The 13004-nt window shown below is 43.8% G+C and overlaps 1 protein-coding gene across 2 annotated transcripts in view; it reads right to left on the bottom strand.

The window, feature by feature from the left end:
* SLC5A9 (solute carrier family 5 member 9) overlaps nucleotides 1-13004 on the bottom strand; it is a 28647-nt gene that overhangs the window by 11203 nt on the left and 4440 nt on the right. For both annotated transcript variants that reach the window (XM_069863061.1, XM_069863062.1), the window contains 9 exons: nucleotides 11813-11884; nucleotides 9179-9283; nucleotides 7147-7311; nucleotides 4083-4188; nucleotides 3484-3564; nucleotides 2521-2726; nucleotides 1581-1716; nucleotides 535-642; nucleotides 199-349 (listed from right to left, as the gene is read on the bottom strand). In XM_069863061.1, the coding sequence (XP_069719162.1) occupies nucleotides 199-349; nucleotides 535-642; nucleotides 1581-1716; nucleotides 2521-2726; nucleotides 3484-3564; nucleotides 4083-4188; nucleotides 7147-7311; nucleotides 9179-9283; nucleotides 11813-11884 (1130 nt within the window). The remainder of the gene's footprint in view (nucleotides 1-198; nucleotides 350-534; nucleotides 643-1580; nucleotides 1717-2520; nucleotides 2727-3483; nucleotides 3565-4082; nucleotides 4189-7146; nucleotides 7312-9178; nucleotides 9284-11812; nucleotides 11885-13004) is intronic.

The raw sequence follows: 13004 nt of genomic DNA, 5'->3' as shown, positions 1-13004 counted from the left end.
AGTTTAGTACTACACAGTGGTTCTCTTTGACCAGGTCTGTCTGAGATGAAGCTGGCAAACATAACGCTCTTTTTCAGGCTGCATTCCTGTTCTGTATTTTAGACACCAGATTTTTCTTGGTGAGTCCAGGTTGAAGAATGTAAATGCTCCACTCAAACCAGATGATGAGAGCAACAAGACATAAAGAAACGTACGGACCTGCCCACAATCATCAGCTCCTGCTCCGAAGCCTTTCTGCGGATCCGCTGCCAGATGTCTATAACAAAGAGAGTGCTGCTGCTGTTGAAAATGGAGGTGAGGGAACTCATCAAGGCTGCCATCATCACAGCAATCATCAAACCCCGGAGCCCTGGGGGAGTAAAAAGAGGACGGAAAATCAGGACTAGATGTTTGGCCTCTCAGTGCTGTTTTTTCAACCTGATGTCTGGTAACTGCAGTAAGATTTCCTCATCCTTTAGGGTGGATAAGGGCAGTCTGATCCCACCATGCAGAGCATGGATCAAGCCCAGCTCCACAAATGTAAAGGTTCCTCACCATCAGGCATGAGTTCTATCACGAGTTTGGGGTAGGCAATGTTGGAACAACCCACTGCAGCTCCACAGACCCTTTTACAGATATCTGGGTCCACGCAGCCCACTTCATCTGTAGAAAACAGGAAAATGACAAGTCAGTGTAAAACCCATTGAGCCACAGGTTGTTTAACTCAAGGGAGCAAATCTCAATGCCCTGTGTGGCTTTATATAAGTTAGAGACGCAGCTGGAATACAGCTAGAATGAAGCTGAAAAGCATATTACATCATAAAATAAAGGTGAAGCTTCGAGATGACATTTTGTAATTCTGTTCAGGGTACAGATAAAATTCTCCCTTACATAATTGTAATCCTTGATGACTTGTCATTTGTGGGAACTAGACTGTTGCCATGGCCCTGTCAGCTGGGTTACCAGAGATGTTAGCTGGCTCCTGTTTGAGGAAATCTGGGAGAGAGGCACTTGAGACAAAATTTTCCTCCGGGAATAGTCCTCCTAACTGGGGTATTCTTCCTGGGAACTGGCATGCTTTGGAGAAAACAGCAATGAGAACTCCTTGGGAGACAACAAGAGCAGAACACTTGCTCTTTCACAAAGGAGAGCTGTTTTTCATAATCTACCAGGAATTGCATGAATCTGTATGGTAGATGATTGCTAAAAATCCTAATAAAAATAAATAAAAATACTTAATGAAAATAATAAAAATACCTAATTAAAATAATCCATAGGTCCTGAAGGGCAACATCAGTGTTTCATGTATTTAATTTCCTTGATTTACTCCAGACAGACAGATATATGCAATGTCCACTGTATGGAGCTGTATGGCCCCAAGAGTAAAATATGTCCCAGACTGATACTCTCAGCAACTTCTGCCACTGTGGGAGCACTAGCAGTGGAGAAAGGTCATGGGAACACCATTGTACAACAGGAATCTATATGAGTGTGCCTGCAGGACAGCCATTTCTGAAGTGTAAAAGTGCTGTCAGACCTGTGTGGGATTAGTGGTTATGACAGGTATAAAGCCTTACGGCAAAGAAGATGGGAAGGCTTACCTGGGTAAAGAGCTCTGCTGATCATTCCTGGCATGACAATAAAAAACATAGGGAAGATTTTCAGATATCCTCCCAGCACAGATCCGCCTTTGGCATGGGAGAGATTCTTGGCAGAGAGAGACCTCTGGACTATTACCTACAATCAGTGCAGAAAGAGAGCAGAGAGTAAAACAGAAGCACTATGGAGAGAGCACAATCCGTGCTCTTTCTGTCTCTTGTTCTCACGGATGACTTTGATCTGGCAGGATCCCAGGGTGTTTTGCATGCCAATGGCAGCTTTCCCATCTTGGTTGACTGCAGCCTGCTACCACTGCTCAAAGCTCAGTGCACAGGCTACAGCAGAGGGCAGCATGGAAATTTCCTTTACAAGAGTAATTTCGCCCTTGACTGAGATGCAGCCACCTTGGGGACAGGAGACAGCAACTGTAAAGCAGCGGGAGACAAGGGATGAAGCACTCCATAGGTGTTTTGGTAAAAGATCAGTGGTGGGTTTTCATAATTAATGCACAAAAGCAGTATGTCTTGAGAAACAAATAGTTTTCCTTTTTTCTAGCTTGGAAAGGAATAAGAAACATGAGACTTCTCAGGAATATCAATGGCTTGTCTGGAGACATACACAATTTCACTGCAGAGCAAGCTCCAGATCCACATTTTCATATCCTTGTCATACTAATTGCATGAAGACCCTGACACTCACCAGCCCACAGTAAAACAAAGACGAAAGAAAACAACCTGCTCTTTCTGAACTGAGAAGTACACAAAATTAGCAGCTTACTGAGAAGGTGGAAGGAGTGGGATATTCCGGTCTAAACCAGTAAAATGGTAATAAATCCTGTACAGTAAAGCATAGTCACATTTCAGCACACAGGTCCACAAACTGAGGAGTGGGCTGAAGATCACAGTGTGGTGGTTTGCCTGGAGAACGAAAGGCTTCATTTACCTGATCAGTGCACCAGCACCAAAGAGCCAACACAGAGAGGCCAAATACAAGGCCAGGCCAAGGAATGTCTCCTGTGACTGGATCCCTGAACAAATGAAAGGCATCCGCACGTGGGAGGTGACAGGTCGTGTTTGGGACTATGATCTTCGGTATTGCTGTGCTGTATTTCTCCTGAAGTCCTTCATACCACCCAACTTTTTGAAATCCTGAAATGAAAATGCCAGTGATTCAAGGTCTGGTGCATCCTGCAAAGTTATCCGAGTCTCACAATTACTTTTTTTTTTTTTCTCTATCTTCTTCATCTCCTTTCTTTTCATACCACCCTCTCTTTTGGCAGTCACAGTTTCCACAGGATTCAGTTGGATTTTGCCCAGAGCCTTTGTGATTTTACCAGTGCATACTGTAAGAGGATCAGTGCAGGAAAATCTCCATGATCTCAACCCCCACAATGTTTTCAGCATCCAGTCTTTGCTCATACACTCTGCAAGAGCTGCAGCAGGAAGCATGGCAAGAACCAAGATACGTCTAAATTTCTGTTTGCCAAGAAGGCTTAAAGCAATGACTGATGATGGTCAGTCCCTTGTAGTTTTTTTGTTTTTTAATAACCCTCAGTTACACCCTGGTGAATCTACAGTGATTCCCAAAGTCAACAGGGACAGCCAGCAGAAATTACATAAGCACAGTGAATTTGACTCTGCAGGTGCAGTGTTGCAAGCTCTTTGGCAACTCCTAGTAAATCCAAACTGGTGAGGTGAAGTTATCCAGAACTTCACCTCCGTACAGGTAATGCAAAGAAGGAAGCAAGTCTCATGACTTAGTGAAAGAGAGTTGTGCTGGTATCACTTCTGTGAGCGGTTAGAACTTATTTCTGCTCTGTACATGAAAGGGTGAAGTAGCACATTAAGGTTTAATGCCCTCAGGACCATTAAACTCGTGTAGGATGTCACCGCAGGTTCCCCTTACCTATGAACATGAGGACCAAAGCTCCCAGCACCATAATCAGGGTCTGTAGTGCGTCTGTGTATATCACAGCTGTTAATCCACCTGTCAGGAGAGCCAGAGATAACAGGCAGATTGCATCACCATCAGATGGGTACCTCACCAGGAAAAAAGGTTCCCTTGGACCCAGTCCTGTGATTTCAGGATAGATTGACCCTCTGGGAGAAGTTGGCAGTGAGCTGGTCCCCAGGACCCTATTGCTGTCACAAGCCCTCCCATGAGGGTTGGCCTAGAGGGCTTGTCCATGCTTATGAGAGGACTTGGAGGCAGCTCAACATCTTAATATCTAGAGGCTAATGTTACAAAACAAAGTCTTTTTTTAGTATTGGAATATTCTCTAGAAACAGTGATGTTCCCCCTATATTGGATTCCCTTAGGCCCAGAGGCGAGAAGGGAGTAGCCAAAGGTCTTCAAAAGCAGGGAGTAACAGGGCAGGAACAACCAGCTGCTGAAGGAATCTCCCCCTCAGACCAGGACCCGAATACTTTTCCCCTATGCAGGAAAGAGGAAACTTATATCCTATGCTCCAGTTTATAACATCTCTTTTAAAATGAGCTATTTACCAGCTATGGTGTAGACAGCAGTCACTGCTAGCAAGACTGTAGTGGACAAGTAGAGGTTCCAGCCCAAAGAGATTTGAATGAACAATGCTCCGGAAAAAATGTCTGTCTGGAACAAAAAAAACACAAGGGCAGTCTGGCGTTAGTAGCGCTTCGTGCGAGGGATATCTAATAAAACAGCCTGCAGCCCTCTGCAGCTGAAAGTATTGATGAAGGAGGACACCATGAAGGTGAAATGGAAGAGGAGGACAGAGCACAGGGCTGTTGGCTGTGAATCTTCTTGTTCTCTACGTAAGGAAAAATCTTCCCTCCCGGTCAGAGCTGTCAGCATCTGGGAGCTGGGGCAGCAGGAGGGTGAAAATCAAGGTACTACAATAAGAGAATAAAAAGTCATTAAAACAAAGACTTTCTTACATGCAGTGTCTGTGGCATGTAATCCTCACTGGCACAGATTGGTATTGGTGGAAACTGTCACTCCTTTTGCTGCCTGTGAAGACATTCATAGGGAGCAAGAGCCAATGTATCCACAGGCAGACACAGGAAGGAAAGGGTGGCAGAGGGCAGAGACCATGTTCTTTGCAAGACTACATCTTGGTGGCCTAGTCGCCAGGAGACACTCCTGCTAAGAAGACCTCTTAAGAATTACTATTGTCTTGAGCCATGATTTATTTGTCTGAAAAGGTCAATAGCTTGCTTTCCAATTCATGCACGTCAGCATACTAGAAGGACTCCAGAAAAACAGGTTTTACCTGCTGAGGACCTCACTAGAAAAATAGAAACCCCCCTTGGCTTCATTCGTTTGGACCTACTGGCAGAGGGAATGAAACCAGAAACTGGATGAAACCTAGAATTATAAAGATAACATCATCCAAATACAGAAAGTGATGCAGGAGATGTATATGCTGGGAAATCAATTTGAAGGATACCTACAAATGTACTATGGGGTGAGATACAGATGAAGACATTTGCCAAGGGAGACAGAATGTGTGGGGCAAGATTTGTTTGCTGTGCCTGAAATAAGCACCTTAAAAGCAAGAACCCAGTGCAGCTCCTGACCTCTGCAACTCTGAGACAGGACAACAGCAGTCATCACATCACAGGAACCATTGTGCCTTTTGGTTATCTACTTCCCAGAAGGAAATAAAAACACCTAATCCTAGCCATGCAGGATTAGTTCTTTGACAACACTGTTTATTGAGATCTCTGCTTTTCTTTGTGAGCAGGGAAGACTCTGCAATGCCCTAGTTGCCAACCTGTGTTTTGGGCAAAAAGCACAGGGAGAAAAATCCTTCTTGTAACCAACTGCCTGCTGTCCAGCCAGCCGCTAAATGAGCTCTCTACAAACAATAGCACTGCTTAATAGAAAGCACCTGTCATGCCCATAAACTCCACCAGCCACATCCATCAAGCACAGGTGAATTAGCTGCACAGAGGAGAAACCACTGAGGTGAAACAGCAATGACTAAGGCCAGGGTCCTGCTCTGAAAGGCATTAGCAAATACTGCTCTGCTGAAGGTTGTTTTGAAAGTCTGGTCTGTTTTCACCACATACACTGAATCACAGAATCACAGAATAACCAGGTTGGAAGAGACCCACCGGATCATCGAGTCCAACCGTTCCTATCAAACACTAAACCATATCCCTCAGCACCTCATCCACCCGTGCCTTAAACTCCTCCAGGGAAGGTGACTCAACCACCTCCCTGGGCAGCCTGTTCCGGTGCCCAATGACCCTTTCTGTAAAGAATTTTTTCCTAACATCTAGCCTAAACCTCCCCGGCGGAGCTTGAGGCCATTCCCTCTTGTCCTGTCCCCTGTCACTTGGAAGAAGAGGCCAGCACCCTCCTCTCTACAACCTCCTTTCAGGTAGTTGTAGAGAGCAATGAGGAAACTGGCTGTGTAGCTGTGCATATTGCAGTGATGTTGCAGGAGAGATGTTTCAATTGCATATCATGTGCCCAATTCTGCTCCAAACACCTCTTTGCAGGTCCTCACCCTGGGCAATCCTACAGAGCACAGCTCCTGGAGACAGTGGTGACAGCAGCAGGTGATATGAGCAAGAGCTGGACCTTAGAGGAGGAAATCTATCCCACCCTCCCAAGCCTAGAACTGCATCTTCCAGGACCTGAGTCATAATAAGGCTGGGAAAAAGACCCTGAAACCAGCTGCAAAAGGCTCATGGGTACTTCATCTCCTGTCGATGCCTTCCAAGGCAATTTGACATCTGAATAGTTCAATAGAGTCTAGAAAATATTGTCTTGCACTGGCCAGGAGGCAATAAGCTGGAGACAAAGGACTGACATTTTCAGTTCCTGTAATGGACTCTCAAATACAAGCTCCCTCTCTCCAAGGGCACAGGTAGATCTTAGCAAATCTCTGAGCACAAGTTCTGCCTCTATTAATGGCATTTAAATTAAGGGAAATGCCCAAAAACATGTACTGTTATTTTGGCTACCTGCAGAGTACAATGTTACAAGCAATCCAAGAATGAAGTTGAGTTTTGTCTTAAGCCAGAACCCACCTCCCTTTCACCATATCCTTGTTAAATAAGACAAGAGACAGAAAGAGAAAAAAAACATAACATACCTAATGCTAAAAATTAAGCTACAAGACCATCAACAAAATAATCACTAGGACAATACAGATGTATGATAATTTGAGAGAATTTCCCATCCAGAAGATGCAGTCATCCAGATCCTTAGATGGGGTAATGCTGCAGTTCCACTGTCCATATTGCCTAAAGTTTGATACAGTAGAAGAGGAAAAACAGGCAGACAGCTTATGGCACTTTTACTGTTTAGTAATTAGCTGCCATATTCCTATAATGTTCTCACTGTTCATTGCTATTTAACGGAGGCTCTTTCTCTTAGGGTAGGTCTCCATGACGAATAGAGAGGCAGGTATTTACCTGAGCAAATCAGCACAGCACACTAACAAGCTGCTACTGTTTCTGGTAGCTGAGCTGGTCCTTTCAAGGACATCCAAGTTATCTCTGAGAAGCCCTGCAGTCTACCAGGACAACCTGCCACTGCTCTAGACACAAGAGTTGCGTTCAATTGGATACATACGGATATCTTGGTGAATATATATAGAATGAGGGACAGTACGGACATGTAGATTTGTATCCTCTGCCCTCCAAATCTCTTCTGCAGGTACTCAGGCATGGTGACTACTCCTGCTGCGATGTAGACAGGCACAAAGATCCAGCCGAGAGCCAGAAGTGCCCAGGTAGCCTGTTAAGGAGACAGAGAAAATAAAGGCACATTACTCAACACATGGGAATATCCTTCTCCTGCTTCTCTTCTAGTGGGCATCCTAGGAAGTAGAAGGGTACAGTGTCATGCAATATGTTTGGGAAGCAGTCTAAGCTTTTCTTCCTGCTTAGAAGGTGAGGTGACAAATAGAAGAATTATTACTATATGATTAAAAGCTTCTGAAATTTTCCTCTGAAGTTCTGTGTCTTTCTGTCATGTGTGGCACATTCTTTTCCATCTCATGGTCTTTGGGGCAAGCTGGTATATTCTGTTGCTCTGGGTATCTGAAAGATGGTGTTGTATTTGATGGCCTTTAAAATCAGTGATGCTGTGGCAGGGAAGAGTTAAGTGATTCAGAGAAGGATGGCAGCATCTGTTTGTTGCTCGATTAGCAAGTGATGAGGCTGAGGCAGCAGTCTATCCCTGCAGAGCATAAAAATAAGCAACAGCAAGACTCTGCTGGGATGTTCTTCTTGCAGGCTGACGCATATGTGCTTCTGTTGCTGGTAGATAAAGGGGCAGTTCAGTTACTTTGCCACAGTTGAAGGGTCTTTTAGAAGGTGGAAAGGCACCTCCCATTACGTATTTCTCCTCTGAAACTCAACAAAAGCCCAAACAGGAGATCCTGAACATAAATAAAAGCCACTGGATTATCAAGCCTCTTCCTGGCTGCCTCAGGCCATTACCTTTCATCCAAGTACCTTACATTAGTCCAGATTTTACTCTGATTGGTTATTTAAGTTATCAGAAATGAAACTGAGCCCTGGGAGCAGAGATTGTGAATGATCGAGGAGAATGGCCACGGCTCCTGCAGTGGCAAAGATTGGCTCAGTGAAAGATGCTTATATGGTCCCTGCAGCTGAGTGATGACCCATGCCAAAGGAAGAAAATAATGGCATATCTAAGGTCCCTTTCCACTCTGAAAGAAATTAATCTGAACTCATGAAGTAAGATTTGCCTTGACATACAATCTTATCTCCATGGGCTTCTAAAATTACTTGAATAGATTTACCTAAATTATAGCGATATTGGTATGTCCTACATGCACCAGGCTGAACATAGGCGCTGCTTTCTTCTCAAAGGACTTAGAGGAGATCTTAGCGGTTTAGGAAAAAAAAACCAAAAAAACAACAATGCAGTATCCCAGGAAAGAGCTTTTGGTGGGCTTTGCCTGTACTTGGCAAGTATCTGACACTATTAGCGATCTCTGCTGATATAGACAAGAGATTTAGGGTTAGGTGAGTGATGTTTATTGTGAGTCTGGCATTAATCTCATTCCTCATCACTGCAGCTGAGAAATTTCTTTAGCATCACACACAAAGGGTCTGGTGTGCATACTCTGTGTTTTGTCAGTGGCAATTTTCCAGGCCAGTTCAACGGGGCAGGATGAGGCCTGTCTTTGCACCCAGATGTTCACCCCAGAGACAACACAGTTCGGCAGCTGACAGGTGAATACCGTGTTGCAAATTCTTATGGCTTTACACTGAATTTAGGAGCACATGCTGCTTTTTTTGTTTTCAAACTCCCTGTACCCAGAGTCCTGTGATTATCCAAAACCTTTTCAGCATTCATTGTCTTTATTTTAATCATGATGAGTGCAGACTAAAGCTTAAAAATATGGCCATGTGCTCCAGGGAAGGTCAAAGTGATAATAATTTTAGCAGATTCCACTTAAACTAAAATAAAGCTATCATGTTTTTTAAGGCTGTAGCAATGTCTGGAGGCTTCTCTCCTGAGGCCTGAGAACTTGGACCTGCCAGTACTGTTCGCATCTGATTTTGGAAACAAACCCCGAAGCCCCTTTGTAAGCAGCAACATCTTAGTTGACAATACAACTAGCTCTTACGTTCCACTCGAAGCCCCCAACAGCAAGGCCCCCAGCTGCTCCAGTGCCTGCCAGGCCGATGAATAAGCCACTTCCCACATTGCTTGACATCAGGGATGCTCCAATCTGAAACACATGGCACAGGCACAAAACCCAGAAAATCACCTTGATGAACTTCTGTATCAGCTCAAGCACTTCCCCCCAGCATTTCCTTTCCCTGGGATCTCATTTCCTTGCAGGTAGTTAGCTGGGTGCTAATGAGGAGTAGGGGTTTGCTTTTAAATAAAACTACATCATTATATCTTAAAGTGGGTGTATGCACTCCTTTCCACCACCCTGACTCCAATGCAAAGCTTAATCTCAGAATAAGGGTTCATTTTGTTAATGGTTCTCCTGAGATACACACCTGTTATAGGGACTAGAGAGGGGTGAGGGAAGTCTAGTGGCAGCCACAGATACCTCAGTGTCCATAAAACATGTTGGATTTCCTCATTCCCTTTTTACTCAGCCAGCACTATGTTTTTTCCAACGTATTGATCCTTGCTCTAACTCTCTATGTCTTGCTGACAGCCCAGCCTATTCTAAGTCTTACACTGAGCTTGTATGTAGTGGTTTATGCAGCCAGGGTGACAGGACTGATCTCTTGGAGCCCCTTCTAAAGGAGGAGATTCCTGAACCATAGCAGGGATGATGTTAGAAACATGCAGGCCTTTTGAATTTAATGTCTACACACACGTTCAAAGATATTCAGCTCTACAGCAGGCTGGAAAATGCTGAAGTCTCAGGTTCACTTTAACTGTAGGCATGGTAGGCTGTCCCTACCATGGCTCATTGACACTCTAATTGGAAGAATACAATCTCCAAGGTGCTTTAAATAGGGCAAAGACTGTCTGACTTAATTACTACTTTTGGCTGGCATAAAGCCTCACCTCCTTTCTGTATGCCAACACTAAATCTCACTCAAGGTCAAATAAGAAGTTACTCAAAGGACATGGCTAGCCGTTTTGTCTCCAGAGAAAGTTTGCTTTCAGCCACACCACTCACAAAGAGCTTTTCTCTCCTTAGTAGTGCTAAACATGAAATAAGGAATCATGGAATTTGATCTGCTTCTCACTGTTGAGCAAGGTAAAACATTAATATGGCATCAACACCCACAATGATTCTTGCCAACAGCCTTCCTGCCTGTCAACGAAAAGTCCTGATTAGGTGGCTGCAGCAACATGAATTTGAAACTGAGATGGGGACTAGTGCTCTCAAGAGATAGAAACAGTTTTCCTGATATCTATATCAGCCAGAAATACAAATGATATATTGCACAGGATCAATGATGTAATATCAGGGTTTAGCTGAGACTGCCTAACACACAGCAGAAATCTGTCACCTCTGAGAAAAAAAAAAATAAAACACATGTAAGCCAGTTAGGTACTCAAGGTGAAGGCCACAAAGAGATGAGCTTGAAGGAGTGCTGCAGAGGTGGAATCAGCTCTCTGGCAAACAAAACTAAAAAGTGAACAGCATTAGAGGTTGCTTTGAACCCAGAAAGTCAAGTGAGAAGAGCCATGAGCCAACGCGTACACAAAGGACTGTGGCCACCTGTGGTTGAAGCCAAAACCAATGAGAATGCTTCATTTATTTGCTTAAAAAAAAAAAAAAAACAAAAGAAAAAAAAGAAAAAAAATCCCAAAGCCAAAAAGAATGATGCTGGGGGAATATTGAGTATCCATTTTAGTATCTTTTAATTTTCCCCCTCTTAATTAATGAAAGCCAGCGAGCTAAGCTTTTCCATTATAAGTCACTTAGCCAAGACAGAAGTATAAAGAACATTTAAGAAAAAACAGATTTTAGAGGAGTGTATGTGTCTCTGATGGCAGAGGTTGAAAGTCTAACTTGGTGAATTACGGGCAATGTACATTCAAAGGAAAAAAAGAAAACAATGCCATGTTTTGGTTGAGAAGTGCATTCTGTTATCCACGACTCACTGGAGAGATATATGGTGCTAGAGTCTGGCATTGGCTGAGAAAGACCTTTATTCCTGTGGTGGTTTTATTCCCTTAAAACTTTAAATTATCTTTATATGTACCTTTCACTCCCAAGAAAAGGCACTTTCAATGGATTTTTTTCTTCATAGTGAAGATTTATACTTCGGTGGTTTGAAGTTTATATCCTTTACATCGTTAGTCAATAATCTCAACTTTACTCTAAATAGCAAGGACTTAGAAAGTCCTGGGCTTTGCAGTTATCTTTTCTTCAGTCTCTAAATGCTTTTTTTACTGGATAACACATTCCTAGACTATATAATGTTCCCTTGGCTTGGGGACGACAGTATCTTTGGTGAGCTGGGGCCAAAGAGTTTTGAACCCAACTAAGCAGGCAGCACTCCCTCACTTACACCAATGTGAACGTTATTATTGCTGACTTAAACACAGGAAATGAGGGTTGAAAAAAAAATTGAAGATGCTGAACTATCCTTTTTATCTTGGCAGCTCCATGATTTAGACCATTAGCAAAGCTGCATGGGATGATTCCTGGTGGATCGTCTTCATCTCAGCTCTACAGTCAAAACACGTTTGGACTGTGTCACCTCACTAGTACTGCCCTCCTTACACCTGGAATTGCTTTCGATTCATGAGAAATAGAGAGATGCATTTCACTCACAGGCCACCAGGTCATGGATCGTCCAGCTAGGAAATAGCCTCCAATGGTTCCCCGGCTTGCTCGTATCGAGGACTGGAAGCACAGGAAAAAGAAAAACATTTTCCTCCATTTACCCACCCTCAAGTCCTCAAGCCTTGAAACATCCTATTAGCAGCCTCTTACACCACTCTAGTCTTACTCCCTTGGGCGTCCCTACAGCTAACTGGCTTGCCCTACTGAGGGCAGCACAGACAGGTAGCATATGGTTCTGACACAGGCTGAAGCAGAGACCACGAGAAAGGCATGTAGTTTTGAGAAATCTAGGAGTCTAGCTGCTCTCAGCCATGTGAAGGTACATGTTTGTAGCTCCCAAGAAAGACCTCTTACTTCTTGACAGTGATATGCATTAAGAGGGAGCATTTCCATCCTCATTGTCCAGCATCCCTAGCAAATATCTTCAAAGCAAAATAAGGAGTGAGAGTCAGAGGACAATCTTGTATCCCATGGGATGCCACTAAGGACTACATTTAAGCATGACATGCATATGCGTTCCAGGATGACTAGCAATGCTCTGCTGCAGCACTTGCTGTCTAGCTTCTTCCCACTGCTGTGGATTCAGGATTTCCAGCAGCCCCACACTTGTACGGACACATCACAAAGCTCTACCTAGGAACTGCATGATTTCAAGAGCAATAGGCTGTTCGTAGGACAGCAATCCCTCTGATGTCCCTGAGGCTGACTGTGCCTGCTGTTTGCAGTAACAAGGAATTTGCAGTCAGGAACCATAATAAAATGGTTTGCTGCAAGATGCCTGTGCACGTGGCAGCAGCCAGACTGGGGAGCAGCACTGCCACGAAGCCAGGAGAAGCCTGAATGCCTGGTCTAAGCATTAGCTCTAAAAAATGCTTTAGGTATCGGTTAAGTATGCCATTGTTTCTGCCTCTCTTTGTGCATGTTTCTGGTTTGGAAAGAAGCTGTTTATATCCATTTAATGACTTCTCCTTGAATTTACCTATTGGGGTTGAGACAAAACCACATCAACCAACCAGAAGACTGTAGTCCTCTGAAAGAGACCTTCACAAACAACATGAACAAATAATTAGTAAGAGTCTGTCCAAAGCTTTTTAAAGTCCTGTTTCAGTCTTCTCCTCCTCAACCCCATTTTTTGCTTGCCCTTACTCCCTGTCTGCCCTTATCCCAGTGTGAAACTACA

This window comes from Phaenicophaeus curvirostris, chromosome 8 (assembly GCF_032191515.1).
Source record: "Phaenicophaeus curvirostris isolate KB17595 chromosome 8, BPBGC_Pcur_1.0, whole genome shotgun sequence".
Classification (NCBI taxonomy): domain Eukaryota; kingdom Metazoa; phylum Chordata; class Aves; order Cuculiformes; family Cuculidae; genus Phaenicophaeus; species Phaenicophaeus curvirostris.
This window is presented reverse-complemented; position numbering and strand designations above follow the sequence as displayed.